This window comes from Hyaena hyaena, unplaced genomic scaffold (assembly GCF_003009895.1).
Source record: "Hyaena hyaena isolate Hyena2069 unplaced genomic scaffold, ASM300989v1 scaffold_413, whole genome shotgun sequence".
Lineage (NCBI taxonomy): Eukaryota > Metazoa > Chordata > Mammalia > Carnivora > Hyaenidae > Hyaena > Hyaena hyaena.
In genome coordinates, this window is record NW_024081047.1 from 1,379,591 (window position 1) to 1,396,403 (window position 16,813).

Below are 16,813 nucleotides of genomic sequence, written 5' to 3' on the forward strand. Positions count from 1 at the left end.
AAATTTAAAACAAATCCAAATGTAAACCTCTCTCAACTTCATCCCACTCTTTGCCAAGAAAGGGGAGAAAAACATCACAAGTATGATTCTGAGATGTTTATTTTAAAAGTATCATTTATCCTAGATTTCAAAATCCATTACGGCTCATATTAAACAGTGGGTGTTTGTGGTTTCTTTGGTGAGCCAGTGCTTGATTTTTATCAGCTTTCCCTCACTCATGACCAAAAGATGGGAGCATAAGGTTCAAAATTTCTAGAAGGCAGTAGTAGAGAAGAAGCCACCGCCACTGTCCAGTTGACTCTTCCAGATGACCCAAGACATCTTAGCACTAAACCTAAATGCATGTGAACATTTTGTACCTTTCTTCTTGTGAGAAAATGTTTTATGCAATTTACCTTTTAGTTTTATAATAGAGAGAGATGTGAAATCACTGTAGCTTCCTCTTGTTCTTTGATCAGGGGTGACATTCTGATTAAATGATGTATAGTCCATGGTGCACTACAGGCTAAGTGGGGCCGTAACCTGCAGAGAGAGTGAGCGCATATTCAGACATCTACTGTGGAGTGGGGATATGATGTACTTGTTAGTTTTATTTTAATCAGACAATAAAACAGTGTAGACTTCTTTTTTAAATATTTGTTTGTTTTTAAAGAGGCAGAGTGCGAGCAGGGGAGGTGTGGAGAAGGAGGGAGACACAGAATCCAAAGCAGGCTCCTGGTTCTGAGCTGTCAGCACAGAGCCCAACGTGGGGCTCGAGCTCACAAACAGTGAGATCATAACCTGAACTACAGCTGGACGCTTAACCGATGGAGCCACCCAGGTGCCCCAGACGTTTATTTATTTATTTTGAGACAGAGAGAGAGAGAGAGCCCAGAGGAGGAGTAGGGAGAGGGAGAGAGAGGATCCCATGCAGGTTCCACGCTGTCAGTGCAGAGCCCAACATGGGGCTCAGTCCCACAAACCATGAGATCATCACCTGAGCCGAAATCAAGAGTCAGACACTTAACTGACCGAGCCACTCAGGTGCCCCAAAGAGTGTAGACTACAGATCAAAATGACATTCAAAGTTCATACATTGATCTACCCACAGACTTCACATCCAAACAAATAAAACTGGGAGGAAAAAATTCCCCTTTATGGAACAGGAACTGAAGTGTAATGTGGGGGAGAAACGATAGGCCTGCCACCCTCAGTACCAGGTGTGGCCAAGACAGGGAGGAGACAAGTTCCCAGGACCATGGAGAAGTGGGGTGGAGTGACAAGTCTCTCTCCTCCCTCCTTCCTTTGTCTCCATCCTGGGAAGAGATGGCAGCGAAAAGTGCTGCCATTTGCTACCCATAGTTCCATCTGGTAAGAGTCTGAGTGCCCAGGCAGGCACCAGGACAGACTCCACCTTCCCAACCAAGTGTCGCCAACATATCTGAGTCTAAACCACTCCCAATATCATGGTGGAATAGGGGCAGAAGCAACAGCAGACAGATAAAAACTGAGAATTTTCAGAGTTGATATAAAACATGGGATGTCAGACTGAAAGTATATTCCAAATGAATAAAAGTAAATGCACAACTAGACATATTAAAATAAAACAACAAAGCACACATATGTTCTTAAAACGTACCCTGAAGAAGAGATGGTGTACCTACACATGGACTTCTTGTTACCAGTAGATGACAGAAGACATAAAATTATATCTTTGAAATTCTTAGGGAAAGTATCTATCTACTCAGGATTTTATGTCTAGCTAAATCCAAACTCAGAGGTAGGAGAAAGATAAAAGAAAAAAATAATGAGGGTATACATTGATTTTTTTTGAGAAGTTAGTAATTTAGCTATTTACCATTAAATAACTATTGTGTATGCATGAGTGTGTGCAAAAAAAGATAAAACTAAAACTCTGAAGAACAATAACAAGGCTTCTGAGGAAACAGTGCCAAGCAGAGTCTAAAGTCCTTGTCCTATTCCGGCAAAGAATTAAATAAGTTTTGATTAAAAAAATTTGTAGTTGAACAGAATCTTAAAAATGGAAGGGTAATTGCAAACAGAAATAAGATCCATAATTTTTTTAATGTTATTAAATTTTAAAAATGTTAGTTCCAGTAGAGTTAACATACGGTGTTATATCAGTTTCAGATGTACAAATAGTGATTCAACAATTCTATACATTACTCGGTGCTCATCATGACAAGTGTGTTTTTAATTCCTTTCACCTGTTTCAGCCATGCTCCCCCAACCTCCCTCCCTATAGTAACCATTAGTAGATTAACCATCAGAAAACCATTTGTTTTCTAGAGTTAGGAGTCTGCTTCTTGGTTTGTCTCTTACTCTTTTTCTCCCCCATATTCACCAGTTTTATTTCTTAAATTCCATACGTCAGTGAAATCATATGACATTTGTCTTTCTCTGACTCAATTATTTTGCTTAACATTATACTCTGTAGCTCCGTTTATGTTGTTGGCTATAGTAAGATTTTATTCCTTTTATGGCTGAGTAGTATTCCATTATAAACATCTATGTATGTGTATATATGTTTATCTACACATACCACTTCTTTTTTACACATTCATCTATTGTTGGACACTTGGGCTGCTTCCATAGTTTGATGATTGTAAATAATACTGCAATAACTATAGGGGGTGCATATATCCTTCTAAATTAGTGTTTTTATATTGTTTGGATAAATATCCAGTAGTGTCATTACTGGATCATAGGGTAGTTCTATTTTTAATTTTTGGAGGAACCTCCATACTGTTTTCCAGAGTGGCTGCACCAGTTTGCAACAGTGTTGAAGGGCTTCTTTTTTCCATAACCTTGCTCACACTTGTTGTTTCTTATATTTTTGATTTTAGCCATTTGGACAGGCATGAGGTGATATCTCATTGTGGTTTTTTTTTTTTTAATATAATTTATTGTCAAGTTAGCTAACATACAGTGTATACAGTGTGCTCTTGGCTTCAGGAATAGATTCCCATGAGTCATCACTTACATACAACACCCAGTGCTCATTCAAACAAGTGCCCTCCTCAGTGCTCATCACCCATTTCTCCTCCTCCCTGCCCCCCATGAACCCTAAGTTTGTTCTCTCTTTTGTCGCCTGATTTGCATTTCCCTGATGTTGGGTGATGTTGAGCAACTTTTCATGTGTGTGTTGGCTATCTGGTTGTTTTCTTTGGAGAAATATTTGTTCATGTCTTCTGCCCATTTTTTAACTGCCAAAATCCATAATTTCTAAATCAGTAGAGGAAAAAAAATGAACCATAAAAATGTATAAATTCAAGAAAAATTAGAAAAAGAAAAAGATAAAATTATGGTAAACTAAACCCACAAATTATTTTGATAGCAATAAGTCCAGAAATACCAATAAGCACAATAAGTTAATTCATTTAATAAATAACAGAAGCTATCAGATTGGATGATAAAACAGTATTTTTTATGTGTACCTTATGCAAATCACTTTTAAAACAAAGCAACATAGTAAGGTGAGAAGATTAAAAATCCTAAAGGAAAGAAAGCTATTATAACAATATGAATATTACAATTTTTTTATTTTACTTTTTAGAGAGAGAGAGAATGCATGTGTGTGGGGGAGGAGCCGGGGGAGAGAGTGAGAATCTCAAGCAGGCTCCATGATCAGTGTGGAGTCTGACACAGGGCTTGATCCCACAAACCTGGGATCATGACCTAAGTTGAAATCAACAGTTGGATGCTCAACTGACTAAACCACCCAGGCGCCCCTAATATTAGTATTATTAATGTTAACTAAATTATCTTTTAGGGTAATTAAAACATTATAAAAGATGAAGGAAACATTATATAATAATAAATGGGATTATCTACAAAGATAGGAATCATGGTCATAAATGCATAAAAAATATAACACAGCAAATGTATATATTTATATATACATTATCAGAATAAGACATTTAAACACTTTTCTATCAGGAACTGATAAGTTAGTAAGACTACAGAACATTTGAACAACATAAGCAACTGACTTCAAATAAATATACATAAATTATGTGTTTATAAATATAAGTTTAAATGTTATGTATTTATATTTATATACATATATATGTTTGTATGTATCACGCATCTAGCAAACTGAATGTATACATCCTATTCAAGCACACATACAGCATTTCCAAATATTGACAGCGTACCAGGGCACAAGGGAAATCTCATCAAATTTCAATGAATCAGAGTGAAATAAGTCAGAGTAAAACAAATACCATAGTATCTCACTTATAGTGTATTCTAAAAATAAAACAGAATGAAAAAATGAACTCATAAATACAGAGAACAGATTGGTGGTTTCCAGAGTGGGGTTTGTGGGTAGGCCAAATTTGTGAAGGGGTTTAAAAAGTAAAAACTTCTACTTATAAAATAAGTAAGCCATGGGGATGTAATGTACAGCATGAGGTACATGGCTCATAATTCTATATCATATATTTGGAAGTTCCTAAGAGAATACATCTTACAAGTCCTCCTCACAAGGAAAAACATTTTTGTAAATGTATATGGTAATAAGTGTTAACTAGGCTTCCTGCAGGAATCATTTTGCAATATATACAAATATCGAAACATTATGTTTTATGCCTGAAACTAATCTAATGTTGTATATCAATTATACCTCAAGAAAAATATTTCAATGAGTCAGATTTATATAGACCACGACCTCTAGTCACAATGCCATTAAATTAGGCATCAATAGTAAAAGATGATGAAAAAGGTTTATATACACAAATAAAAATTGTAATATAAAATTACAAATGAACCCAAAACACATGACAATGAATTTCCAGCCCAACAGCCACAAAAACAGGAGATAGCAAAATTTATAGGAATCGGTCAAACTATTTAAGGTAAACTTAGCCTTAAGTTTGTTTATGTATTTATTTATTTATTTACTTACTTACTTATTTATTTTTTAATAGTTTATTGTCAAGTTGGTTTCCATATAACACCCAGTGCTTATCCCCACAAGTGCCCTCCTCCATGCCCATCACCCCCTACCCCCCACACCCATCAGTCCTCAGTTTGTTCTCAGCATTCAAGAGTCTCCCATGGTTTGCCTCCCTCCCTCTCCCCCACTATTTCCCCCCCTTCTTCTCCCCTACAGTCCTCCGTTAAGTTCCTCCTAATCCTCCTATAGGTGCAAACATATGGTATTTGTCCTTCCCTGCCTGAGTTATTTCGCTCAGCATAACACCCTCAAGGTCCATCCATGTTGCTACACATGGCCAGATTTCATTCTTTCTCATTGCCATGTAGTATTCCATCGTATAGATAAACCACATCTTCTTGATCCATTCGTCAATTGATGGACACTTAGGCTCTTTCCATGTTTTAGCTATTGTAGAGAGTGCTGCTATGAACATTGGGGTCCATGTGCCCCTATGCATCAGCATTTCTGTATCCCTTGGGTAAATTCCTAGCAGTGCTATTGTTAGTAGGAAGCATTTACATAAGATTGGGTTGGGGCGCCTGGGTGGCTCAGTCCGTTGAGCGGTTGAGCGTCTGAATTCGGCTCAGGTCTTGATCTCACGATTTGTGGGTTCGAGGTCCACGTCGGGCTCTGTGCTGACAGCCCAGAGCCTGGAGCCTGCTTTGAATTCTGTGTCTCCCTCTCTCTCTGACCCTCCCCTGCTCACGCTATCTCTCTCGCTCTCTCTCAGAAATAAATAAAAACATTAAAATTTTTTAAAAAAAGAGTGGATTATAGTTCAGTGTTGTCCGCTAAATATTTCCAGTTCTTCCGGTCATATGTTATGACTGCAACCCCCGATTGCTCTGAGGCTGTGTATCCGTATGACTTGCTGAGGCCAATGAAACACAAGTAGAAGGAATTTTTGCCACATTTAGGCAAGAGCTTTATGAACTTAACCAGTGTACAGTTAGTTGGCCAGACGCTTTGTTCTTCTGCTGGCGGTTAGATAGCATGGAGATGAGGTCTCCCTTAACCCAGACACCTGAGTGAGGAGGACACTCTCTGACTCTCTTCCTTTCTGTCCATACATGTAAGGTGCAAAGTGACAAATTGCTACCATCTCATTTCCAAGTTAGGTTTCCAGTTACTCTCTGGATTTCTGTCTTCTACAGCTGAATTATTTTAGATTTTCTTCTTTGGAGCGGCATTTGCAATCTGTTGGCCTAATCACCTAATCAGCCCGATCTTTTAAAATTATGTTTCATTGTTTGTTGTTTTCTCTGTCTCCAGTTTTTTAGTGACACCTCAGAACTTTCAGATACTGTTGTCCACAGACTAATAGAAAGTGCTTAAAATACCATTGAGTAAAGGCCCCCTGCCCAAAGAATCTGAACACAAAGGCTTTAAGCTGGTTATAAATCTGCAAAACTGTCTGGTGGTTAATTCCTCCTTAGCCTACCCATTTGACTATTCTCCAGTTGCCAGAGTGCATTCATCTTTGTGTTCTGTGTTGGTGAAGGCAATCATATCTTTAATAAAGTATTCCTGCTAATTGACATATCTTCCTTTCTGAAAACAAATAAAAAACAAACAATATTTCTAAAGCTGAAAAATAAGAACATATCTATAATCATACTGGCACAATCCTTCAGTAACATGATTATTACCATTGTCTCTGTGAAGGATCTAGGATGAGATTTTATAGTTGAAACACAGATCACCCCTCTCTGGCATAATTATTATTCTTTTCTGAAAATTCACTGTGTACAGACCATAATTAGATACTCACTAACGATTTGTTTTGAGTAAACTTGCAGCAACTTAAAAACATTTTTAAAATTAATTACTTTATTTTGAGAGAGAGAGAGAGCAAGTGGGGGTAGGGGCAGAGAGAGAGGGGGAAGAGAGAATCCCAAATAGGCTCTGCACCATCAGCTCAGAGCCAGATGCGGGGCTAGAACTCACAAACCGTGAGCTCATGACCTGAGCTAAAACTGATAAGCAGATGCTTAACTGACTGAGCCACCCAGGCACCCCTGCAGCAACTATTTTGACACTGGCTTATAACTTCTACAATGTGATGATTTGCCCAAGAGAACACTGCACTCTTTTCTGTATGCTGCCTCCAACTGCCATTTCCTTAGATTCGGATAGTCACGTCTTTGTAGCCGTGCTAGTCCCTTGAAGGACAACGAAGAATCCACTGTCATGGGAGGGCTTGTTGCCCTACGGTGTCACACTGACTTTTAAACAATTTCTGACTTTGGTTTGTAACGCTCCAGTGTGGTTGCAATTTTTTGCAAGGGAGTTTTGCAAGCACTATGGAAATTATCAAAGAGAAATAACTCTTGAATTAAAGAAAGAAAACTCCTCACCACATTGACTTTTATGATGAGAGAAACATTTGAGGAAAGCAAGAAGATAGATTGTTCTAAATTGAAATAATTTCAAAAGCTCCAGAGTGGATTCCCAGTGTGATGGTAGCACAGAGAGTAATTTTTGCCACCGAGACCCAAGTCATATGAGATTCATTTTTCTCTGATAAAGTTAACAAATTTTGAAAAAAAATTAAAGATGATTTTAAATGCGACATTATACTTCAAGGTTTAAGTAATTTTACACACTCATTTTCAAGAAGAGCAAATTTTGTTTTGGGTAAAAAAAAAGTTTCAATTTTTGAAAAAAGTTTCAAACTTTTTTTTTTAACTTTAAAATATCTCCCAAATCATTATGGGATCTGTTCAGGTCCAGCGTAGGCTGTGACATTGTTTCTTTAGAGTATTCTTAAGAGTGGTATTGACATTTGAAGTATCTAAATGTCTAGAAACGCAAGACAAAGCAGTGACGGTGAATGTCATTTTGTCATCTGTGCAGAAATAAGCATTGAATGAATAGTGATTGTACTGAAAGAAATGTTGTACCAGCCCTGGCAACTTTGTTGATCTTGGAAACTTAATGTTTTCTAATCTGTGCTTGGTAACTTGTCAAGTTCCAGTAATATTTGCTTATTAACGAGTCAGACTTTATTCAAGACATTTCTTGGCTATTGATTTTGCATTAGTCAATAGTTTTGTTGATTAGCCACTGAGACCAGAGCAGGGTATTCTGGTAGGTGCTGCCTAAGACTGGAAGAGAGGGGCGCCTGGGTGGCTTAGTCGGTTAAGCGTCCGACTTTCGCTTGGGTCATGATCTCGCGGTTCGTGGGTTCGAGCCCCGCGTCGGGCTCTGTGCTGACTGCCAGCTCAGAGCCTGGAGCCTGTTTCGGTCTGTGTCTCCCTCTCTCTCTGACCCTCCCCTGCTCACGCTCTCTCTCTCTAGAAATAAATTTAAAAAACCTTAAAAAAAAAATTAAAAAAAAAAAAAAAGACTGGAAGAGAAATACTGCATTTCATAAGCCTGGACCCTGAACCCGGATTGCTTAGTTTCAAATCCTGGTTCTGCTGCTTACTGGCTGGGTAAGAGTGTTTGACCTCTCTGTGTTTCAGTGTCCTTCTTCATAAAACAGGAAGAATAATAGAAGCCACCCCAAAGGGTTGTTTGGTGATTAAATGAGTCCATGTGAGTAAAGGATTTAGAACAGCTACGGGCATTTAGGAAGCACCAATTGCTACTGTTAAGATAAATTGTAAAAAGTTTCGTTTTAATGGGAAGGATAGATATGTGAACGATTTACAAACATAAAACAAAGTGACTACAGAGAAAACAATATTGACTAGAAATTAGAGCTGGGTGCTGCATCCTATTTCTACTGTTTCTTTGATACGTCCTATATCGTGCCTGATAAACGAATATCACAATACTTGCCCCAGTGCCACACGGCTTGATAAAGAGACGTGGAATAATGCTCACTTGCTGCATAAGTCTTCCTAACATTTTTAGCCCAAATTAATTGCCCCTTCTTGATCTCTCTCTATGCTGTTGACTCATATTTTTATCATGATACTTAACACACTACGTCTTATAGTTAATTATTGATGTGCTTCTTTCTCCAACTAGATAAGGTCTTGATGGTGGAGACACTGTCTTACTCACTTTTAAAAATCATCTAGTATTGTGACTTGAACGTAATAGACATGTAATAAGTGTTTCTTAAAGAGGGCTCTGACAAACTTAACTTGCCAAATAAACATTGTTACTATTATAACTACTACACTATGTGACTTTACAGCGTGTAATTACCTGGGTTGTTGGCATGAATTCGAGCGGTAGGGTTGGGTGAGGTTTGAGTGGAGCAGCACACACAGGGATTATTTACATAAATTGTGGCTCCACGTATTTATATTTTCTCTCTGCATTATCCCCTTACATTAAAATGCACACATTAGATGCAGCAAGTATTTTTCTAGCTTTTAATTGGGTCAGATGTGAAGTAATCAATTACTATGGGGTTGCCAAAAGCCTTCTAATCCTTCCATGTTGTTACCACATGATAAATGAGGCTTATGGAAATAACTACTTAGGTATTTGTCTAAATTCCCGCTAAAACTTGGAGATTTATTTATTTATTCATTTATTCTTAAAAATTTTTTCTATGTGTCTTTGCTATGTGCTAGACACCGTGCTAGGTGCTGCACCAGGGCAGTGGGGACCCGCAGTATTCAAGTCGATTCTGTAAGGAAAAACAGGCATTTTCATTAAGAGGCAAACAAAATCAAACACTGTGTTCTGTCTGAATGAACTTGCAAACACTGTTGGGGATCTTTGATCTTAGTTTAACACATTAGGTGATTTTCTCTTCTTGGAGTAATTGGATCTATCAATGTGATGAACATAGTGCTCCTATTAGGGTATGATGGAAAACCTACATTTAAAATACATGGGGCTTGCTCTTAGAGGACTTTTACTCTAGGGACAAGGGTACAAGGAGAGGAGTGGCTGGGCCACCAGAGACTGTGCTGAGAACTGTCATCATTTTCATGCCTGGATTTGGGCAAGTAGCCTAACCTTGTTAGGCCATCAGTAAAACTAGGATAATAGCAAGCTGTTCCTAGATTTCCTCAGAGAATTAGATCTACAAACCCAAGAAAAAACAACGCTGCCTTTGTCATTCTGTGGCTAGGTCAATTTGATGTCCACAGACACTATTAGAGATATATGTGAACATACAAATCAAAGTAAGTTACTTTCTCTCTTAGAATTCACTAGAGTGACCCACGGACCGTAGTTCTGAAGTGTTAGGAATGGGAGGCACCAGAGAAATATACATTTACTCATCTGGTTTTGAACGTGTGACATATGGGTGTTTCTCGTCAGCTTATCATATTTCAAATACATTCTTAATGCAAAGTTCTCAATGGGACATGCTCTTTCATGTTTCACAAAGCTCTGAAATCATACATTTCATTTAAAATAAGAATAATTTAAAACGGAGCCACTATGCATGCAATTCCTTTCAAAACACACAGCTTTACAAATTTGCATCAAAATAAAAAATCAAGACTGCTTAATTAAAACCTTGACACCATCAACCTCTTCAATTATGTGTTAAAGAGACAGGCATCCTGGGGGATCCCAAGTTAAAATCTGTGTACATCCTGATTGTCTCTGCTGTGTGTACATGAGAAGTTCACAGAGGAGGGAAAAAGAGGTGCTTTAATAGAAAGGAAAAGAAATTATTTAAAATTTCTCTAGACACGAATCATTTCACACTTTTTCAAACAGTTAGAAAGAGGGCAAGTCTGTCTTTTCAGAAGAAGAACAAAGAACAGAAATTTAGGGCAGAATGTGTCATCTCCGCTCTGTGTCTAAATTTCAATGAGTGTTTTCTTTCTAAACACTAAATTTTTTTTTTAATTTGATAATTGTCACTTCGAGAACACAGTTCTAAGACTTGACTACTGGTTGTTTGGATGTATTCTGTAGACCATATTGAGTAAGTGGGGGAGGAGCAGGCTGTTTATTTCACTCCGCTAGGGTATATCAATTTTGTAGTGAAAGGACTGCTTTTCTTTACATCCTAATTCTTGTTGTCTTTACTATTATGTGCCTATTCTCAATTTCTTTTGCTGATGTGGAACCCAGCAGCTCTTTGTTCTCATTGTATCTGTTGTCTCCCTTTCTTTGTGTTGCAAGGATACTGGTGCTACCCGCATCTGCCACTGAGCATGCGGGAAAAATCCTTCAATAGATTCTTTACTTAGGACTTTCAGTAGTATGACTCCACTTCTCCAGATTTTAGTAGTCGCCAGAATATCCAGAAGACAGACTGAAACTTGGAAAGGTGATACAGGTGGTTAAGTGGTGGTCTAGCAAGCTGGAAGTCCAGATAGGAAGGGTCAGGGTAGTTTTCACACATACTTAGCTAATTTATAGAGGCTCTCACCAAGCAAGTTAAATGCAGAACACCCATCCTACATGCAGAAGCTAGGGATACAGATTGATACCTGAGAAGACACATGTGTTTCTGAGCAGGAAGGCACAGAGCCATATCTAAAACCAATGACAGCATGTGCTAGCAGCTCCAGAAGGAAGTGGTACATTGTCACAAAGATTGGTATGTAAAGTCCCCGAGAAGGAACTTTCACTAGATAGCAGCACATCATCTGAGGATGAGAACCAGTTTTGTGGACTTTTCTCATGATAAAATCTCAGACTTTTCTCAGGGTTAAACACTTGCGATGCTAAGTCAATAGTAATTGAATGAAACTGATGATTCAACTCTTCTGTGTAAAAGCCTCCTCCTTCCCCTGCCCCCAAGCAGATTAGCCAATGGTTTCCAAAAGATGTAAGAAGAGCAGGTTTGCAGGCAAGATTAGGGATAATTGGGATAGGGTTTTAAGGTTTTGTTTTTCTCTGTCCCCTTCCACTCCGAACGTCTGACCTAATAGCTTGTAAATTATTAAAGAGATGGAGCACTATACAATTTTACTCATGTTTCGCCTATAATGATTTTTGCTTGTTTTGTTCACTGCCTGATGGCCAACTCTTAGCATGGTGTCTGGCACAGCTGAAGTGGTCAAAGATCTTTTGTTTGATAAATGCAAGAACGTACATAGTATGGAAAACACTCTAGTCTTATTATGACAAACACTGGTGGTAACAGAATAATTTAAATTTGACTACCTTAGAATAAACTAAACACTTGGCTCTTTAGCAGCTGGCCACTCTCTTAGAAGGATTTCTTCTTTCTCCTTCGCCTCCTCTCTCCCACCATTTTGTTTCTGTATTGCCAATTAATGGATTAATAGCATCGTCTCAAAGTCTCTCTGTTCCACGTTTTCACTTTTCGGCCCTTATCGTTTCCCGCCCTCTGGTTCTCTATAGGTTTCATAAACTAGTGGCTAGTGGCTAAGCTCCTTGAGCACAAGTGCTCTGGGACTGTAGCAAACCACCCGGCGCAAGGTGCACTCCTCCCGGGCAGGCACCTGCAGCGGGTTTTTTTGGAACCTCGCCCCTGGCTCGCAGATCCGCGCAGTTTGCCGTCTCCGCAGCTGCAGGAGGAAGTGCCCGCGGCGGGAAAGTTCGGGCCAGCTCCAATCAGGCACCTGGGCTTAGGTGGCGGGCGCGGGAGCTCGCGGACCCCAGGAGCCTAGCCCGGGCCGCTAGCCGTGCCCGCGGGAGAGCCTCCTCCACTCCGCCGGCCCCGCCCACCCGGCGTTCGCGCCCCGCCCCCGGGCCGCGGCTAAAACCCGGAGCCGCCGCGGCGCCCAGGGGACCGGAGGGACGCTCTGAGCATGTGCAGAGCTGCTTGGCGGCGGCTCCCTCGGCCGGAGGCTGGGGCTCGGTGCTGATGCCAACAGCCGACTCGGCCTCTGCTCCAGCGTGGTCGGCTCCCCGGGCCCGGGCGGCGGGAAGGGAGCCATAGCCTCCCAGCGGCCCGAGGAGCAGGCGCGGCGGCGCGCACCCGCCGGCGGCCGCGGCGCCCCAGGGGCCCAAGATGATGGCGGAGCAGGTGAAATGTGCCTCGGCAGGGGGCGGCTCCGGAGCAGGCTCCGGGCCGGTGGTGAACGCCGAGCTGGAGGTGAAGAAGCTGCAGGAGCTAGTGCGCAAGCTGGAGAAGCAGAACGAGCAGCTGCGGAGCCGGGCGGCCAGCGCGGCCGCCGCCCCGCACCTGCTGCTGCTCCCGCCGCCGCCGCCCGCCGCGCCGCCCCCCGCCGGGGCCTGCAGCCCGTTGGGTCCGCGGAGCCCTCCGGCCGCCGCCGCCTCCGGGGGCCTGGGGCTGGGGCTGGCGTTGGGCGCCGGGGGCGGCGGCGGCAGCGGCGGCTCCAGCCCCGCGTTCCCGGGAACCTACTGCCTGCCCAGCCCGGCGCCCTCCCTGCTCTGCAGCCTGGCGCAGCCCCCGGAGCCTCCCTTCGTCTACTTCAAGCCGGCGGCCGGCTTCTTCGGCGCGGGCGGCGGCGGGCCCGAGCCGGAGGGCGCGGGGACGCCGCCGGGGGGAGCCACCGCGCCGCCCTCGCCGCCCCCCACGCTGCTGGACGAGGTGGAGCCGCTGGACCTGGACAGCGTTGCCGCTTGGCGGGACGAGGACGACTACACCTGGTATTGCCTAGCTCCGCTCCCTCCCCAGGGACCCCGGTCTCGGAGGTTCGGGGAGGGCGTGGGCTGGGAGGAAGAAGGGGACCTCGCCATTGCCCCCGGACCTGGTGGCCTGGCAGGTGCCCAACTCCGCGACGAGCTGAGGCTTTTCCCGAGGGCGGAAACCTGTTTGTCGCATCTCAGGCTGACCCAGCTGGGGATGAATTGGCCCCCTCCATCTCGCTGTATTCTGCTTCTGCTGATCAGTCGGTCCCAAGCTCCTTGTTCGCATTAACTGAAAAATCCATGCCATCTTTTTGTTACCCAGTCCTGCTTCCCCCCCCACCCCCCCGTCATTTTTGGGAATATCGGGGGATGGGTAGGGGCTTGGTCTCAGTCAGCGACTGTTCCTGGTCTTTTCCCCCCAACGAACGCTTGGACAGGCTTTGCGTGTCGTCCCTCCCGTGGCATCCCGAGCCGCTAGTGATGGATCTCTCCTTAGAGATTCGTTGTTGCAGTTTGACTTGTGCAGTCGCATGTTCTCTTTTGCTGCGTTTTCACCGATAGCTTCTCATTTCAAAGACTGACTTGGGTTTTGAAATGTGCTGCCAACACGGTCTTTCCTATCAGTAATGATGGCAAAAACGAGGGCTTTTCAGGGAATGGAGTGAGCAGCTTGAAAGCACTCTGTTACTTAGAACCCAGGGACCTGTCTTTAATTTTTTTTTTTTTTTGATCAAACTGCTGGCTGAAGAAAAGTGAGATTAGAGAAACTTTTTTATTTCTTAGAAACTGTAAGTTGGTTATCAAAAGACTTGTGGCAGGTGGCATTTTTCCATTTGAAAGCTGGTTAGCCCTACTTTCCATCCGTGACTCACTCTAGGGGGTCTAGTTCCCTTTCCATGCGGCTTACTCTTGGAGTGAGTCCTTTCAGGAGTGACTTTGGGTTGGCTCCTGTGAAGTAGTGGGATATGGAAAGATGAGCAGAAGCCACAGATGGGGTGGAACTTGGTCCCTGCAGGGAAAACAAACAGCATTCACCTCTGTGGAGCTGTGGCGGATGAAGAATGGTTGTAGTCCTTTATCTTGGTTCGTTCTGCTTAGGGCCAGACCCGTACTGGTGTTGGCCAGCTGGGTTCCTGTTCCACGATCACACATCGGGAATGGGAAATGGAGAACCTTCCTGGTTTCCTATTGAAAACTGTAGTGTTCCTTTATGCTCTTAGTGAGAATCAGTGCAGAGTATATTAACCAATTGATTTGAATGGCAGGATCAAAATGTATGGAGTTACAGCAAAGCAAACTCCTCCCCCTCCCCTTTTCCCTCCTCCTCCATCTCAGTACTTTACTTGTCTGCAGCTGTGCTGGTAGCTCAAGTTGTAAAAATCAAAACCGCTTACCGCTTTGGGGAGAGTTAAGCCATTCCTTAGAAGTCATACCTTTATTTTTGTGAAGCCTAGGCTGTGTTGTAAACTTAGTTTCGGCCTGAATATGGTGCTAGAAGATGCTCTCCTGATGGTTGTTCTTAGGTTCTGTAATAACTATGAGCCCTTAGGCCACTTTCAGATTATTTTACGTTGATTTAGCCCCTAGTTGGCCTTTTTTTTTTTTTTTAGAGATAATGTACTCTAGAGGGGAACCTGTTTGTATTTTTTATCCTAGGCATTAAAAATATTAGCATATTTAAGTGTATTACGATATACTTACTGTTGTCCCACGATTGCTAGAATTTTGATAGGTAGGCTTTCCTTTTGTAGTTTTTTTTTTTTTTTTTTTCAAAATAGTATTGAAATAACTTTGAAAAACAATGACCTGCTTAGTGGGATTACTGTTAGCACTTCAGATGATTCGAAGTAAATGTAAATTATAGGAGGTTGTACTAATTTCACTCGTCACGTAGTTAGGTGAGTCCATAAATCAGTTGACACATTACAAGTGTTTCTACAGACAAGTGGGACCCTGTTTTATGGAGATACAACCTAGGACTCTAGAATCCCATGTGGAAAAACCGAGGGATTCTTACTCTCAGGGGGGATGTACTTAAAAAAGTTTAAGGTCACCTGATTTACAGAAAACTCTCTGTCATAGTGTTTTATAGATTAAGGTATTTTTGTATCGCAGTGTTTTGGCCTGTTGAGGAACAAACAGCAGGGTCTGATTTTCATCGGCGTGTAACCTGCTTGTTAATTCCTGCAAAGCTCTGACTTTTCTTCATCGCTGCAAACTGTTTAAGTCCCTGCCCTGTGGTGAAAAGCACTTGGATTCCCTAAATGTTTGCAGGGAGGCAACATGTTTTTATTTCCCTTTAAGAAACAACTGTGGTGGATACTATGTACCTGAACATTTTAAAAGTATCTAAAAATAATTTTATATTTTCACTATTAAAAAACAAAAACACACCGAATTGAGTATGAAGTCATAGGACTCTTCCCTCTTCCCCTCAATTCACTGCCATGATTCACAATTTAACCCTGTTAACATCCTGTAGTTCCTTCAAGAGAAAAACATAATTGTACCAATCACCATCCAAATATATACACATCAGTTTTTTTTACTTACCTTTCACTGAATGTATCTTGGACATCTTTGTCTCCTTGTAACAATTGCATCATTGTTGAAGTAACAGTATTATGGAGCAGCTGACTGTTAAGGGTATGCATTTTTAATCGTGATTTTATCCTAAGGGGTTAAACAAAATTGATATTTGATTATTTAGAATAGTACTTCCCACTAAGATGTCTTGTCTTCAGGAAAGAAATTCACAAGCTCAGATTAATCCTTGACTATTTTAAGAAGTTCTTTCCTATACTTCCATTTTATTCTAATAAAACTTTGGACTGTAACTGTTCACCTTTTATTAACAACCTAGACAACTCTTAGCTCAAGAGTTACGTGTAGAAGGAAAACAGTGAATCGTAGAATCAGTATTTGCTTGATGATAGTTCATTAGTTAATGAACAATCAGTCAAATCTCCTAGGTCTTTTTCCTAAACCGTTATTTAATCTATAAGTATCTTCTGTTTACAAAAAAAAAGAACAAAACTTTGTATGAAGGATGGTGTGTTCTGCTTTTCGTTTTGATGAAAAGCTTTGAAGGAAATAATGGTCTCGTTTCTTCATATTTATCCCAGTTGAATTTGGTTTTGCTTTTGCTTTAATCTTAGCACAGGGCTATTAGAATTAAGTGTCTCAGAAAATTAGATTGTGGTTCTGGAACCTTAAATTCTTAAGTCCAGTTGTTATAATCCTGTAGTAAACTTCTCATCCTGCTATATGGAGTCTTTGGTGATCTCCTTACTAATTTGACAGCCTTAGCTCTCCAGAAGACCACAGGCTAGAAAGTAAAGAAGCTGGGGGCCGGGGGGGGGGGGCGGGGAATCTGTGAGTGCCTGGAACAAATACGAAGCTCCAAGGAGTGAAGTTTTGATGCATACG

The 16,813-nt window shown here is 41.6% G+C and overlaps 1 protein-coding gene across 2 annotated transcripts in view; it reads left to right on the forward strand.

Annotated features, from left to right (window-relative positions):
* The first annotated feature begins 12,593 nt into the window (after positions 1–12,593).
* The window catches only part of SLAIN1 (SLAIN motif family member 1), a 62,276-nt gene continuing 58,056 nt past the window's right edge, over positions 12,594–16,813 (forward strand). For both annotated transcript variants that reach the window (XM_039252463.1, XM_039252464.1), the window contains exon 1: positions 12,594–13,402. In XM_039252463.1, the coding sequence (XP_039108394.1) occupies positions 12,801–13,402 (602 nt within the window). In that variant the 5' untranslated portion in view covers positions 12,594–12,800. The remainder of the gene's footprint in view (positions 13,403–16,813) is intronic.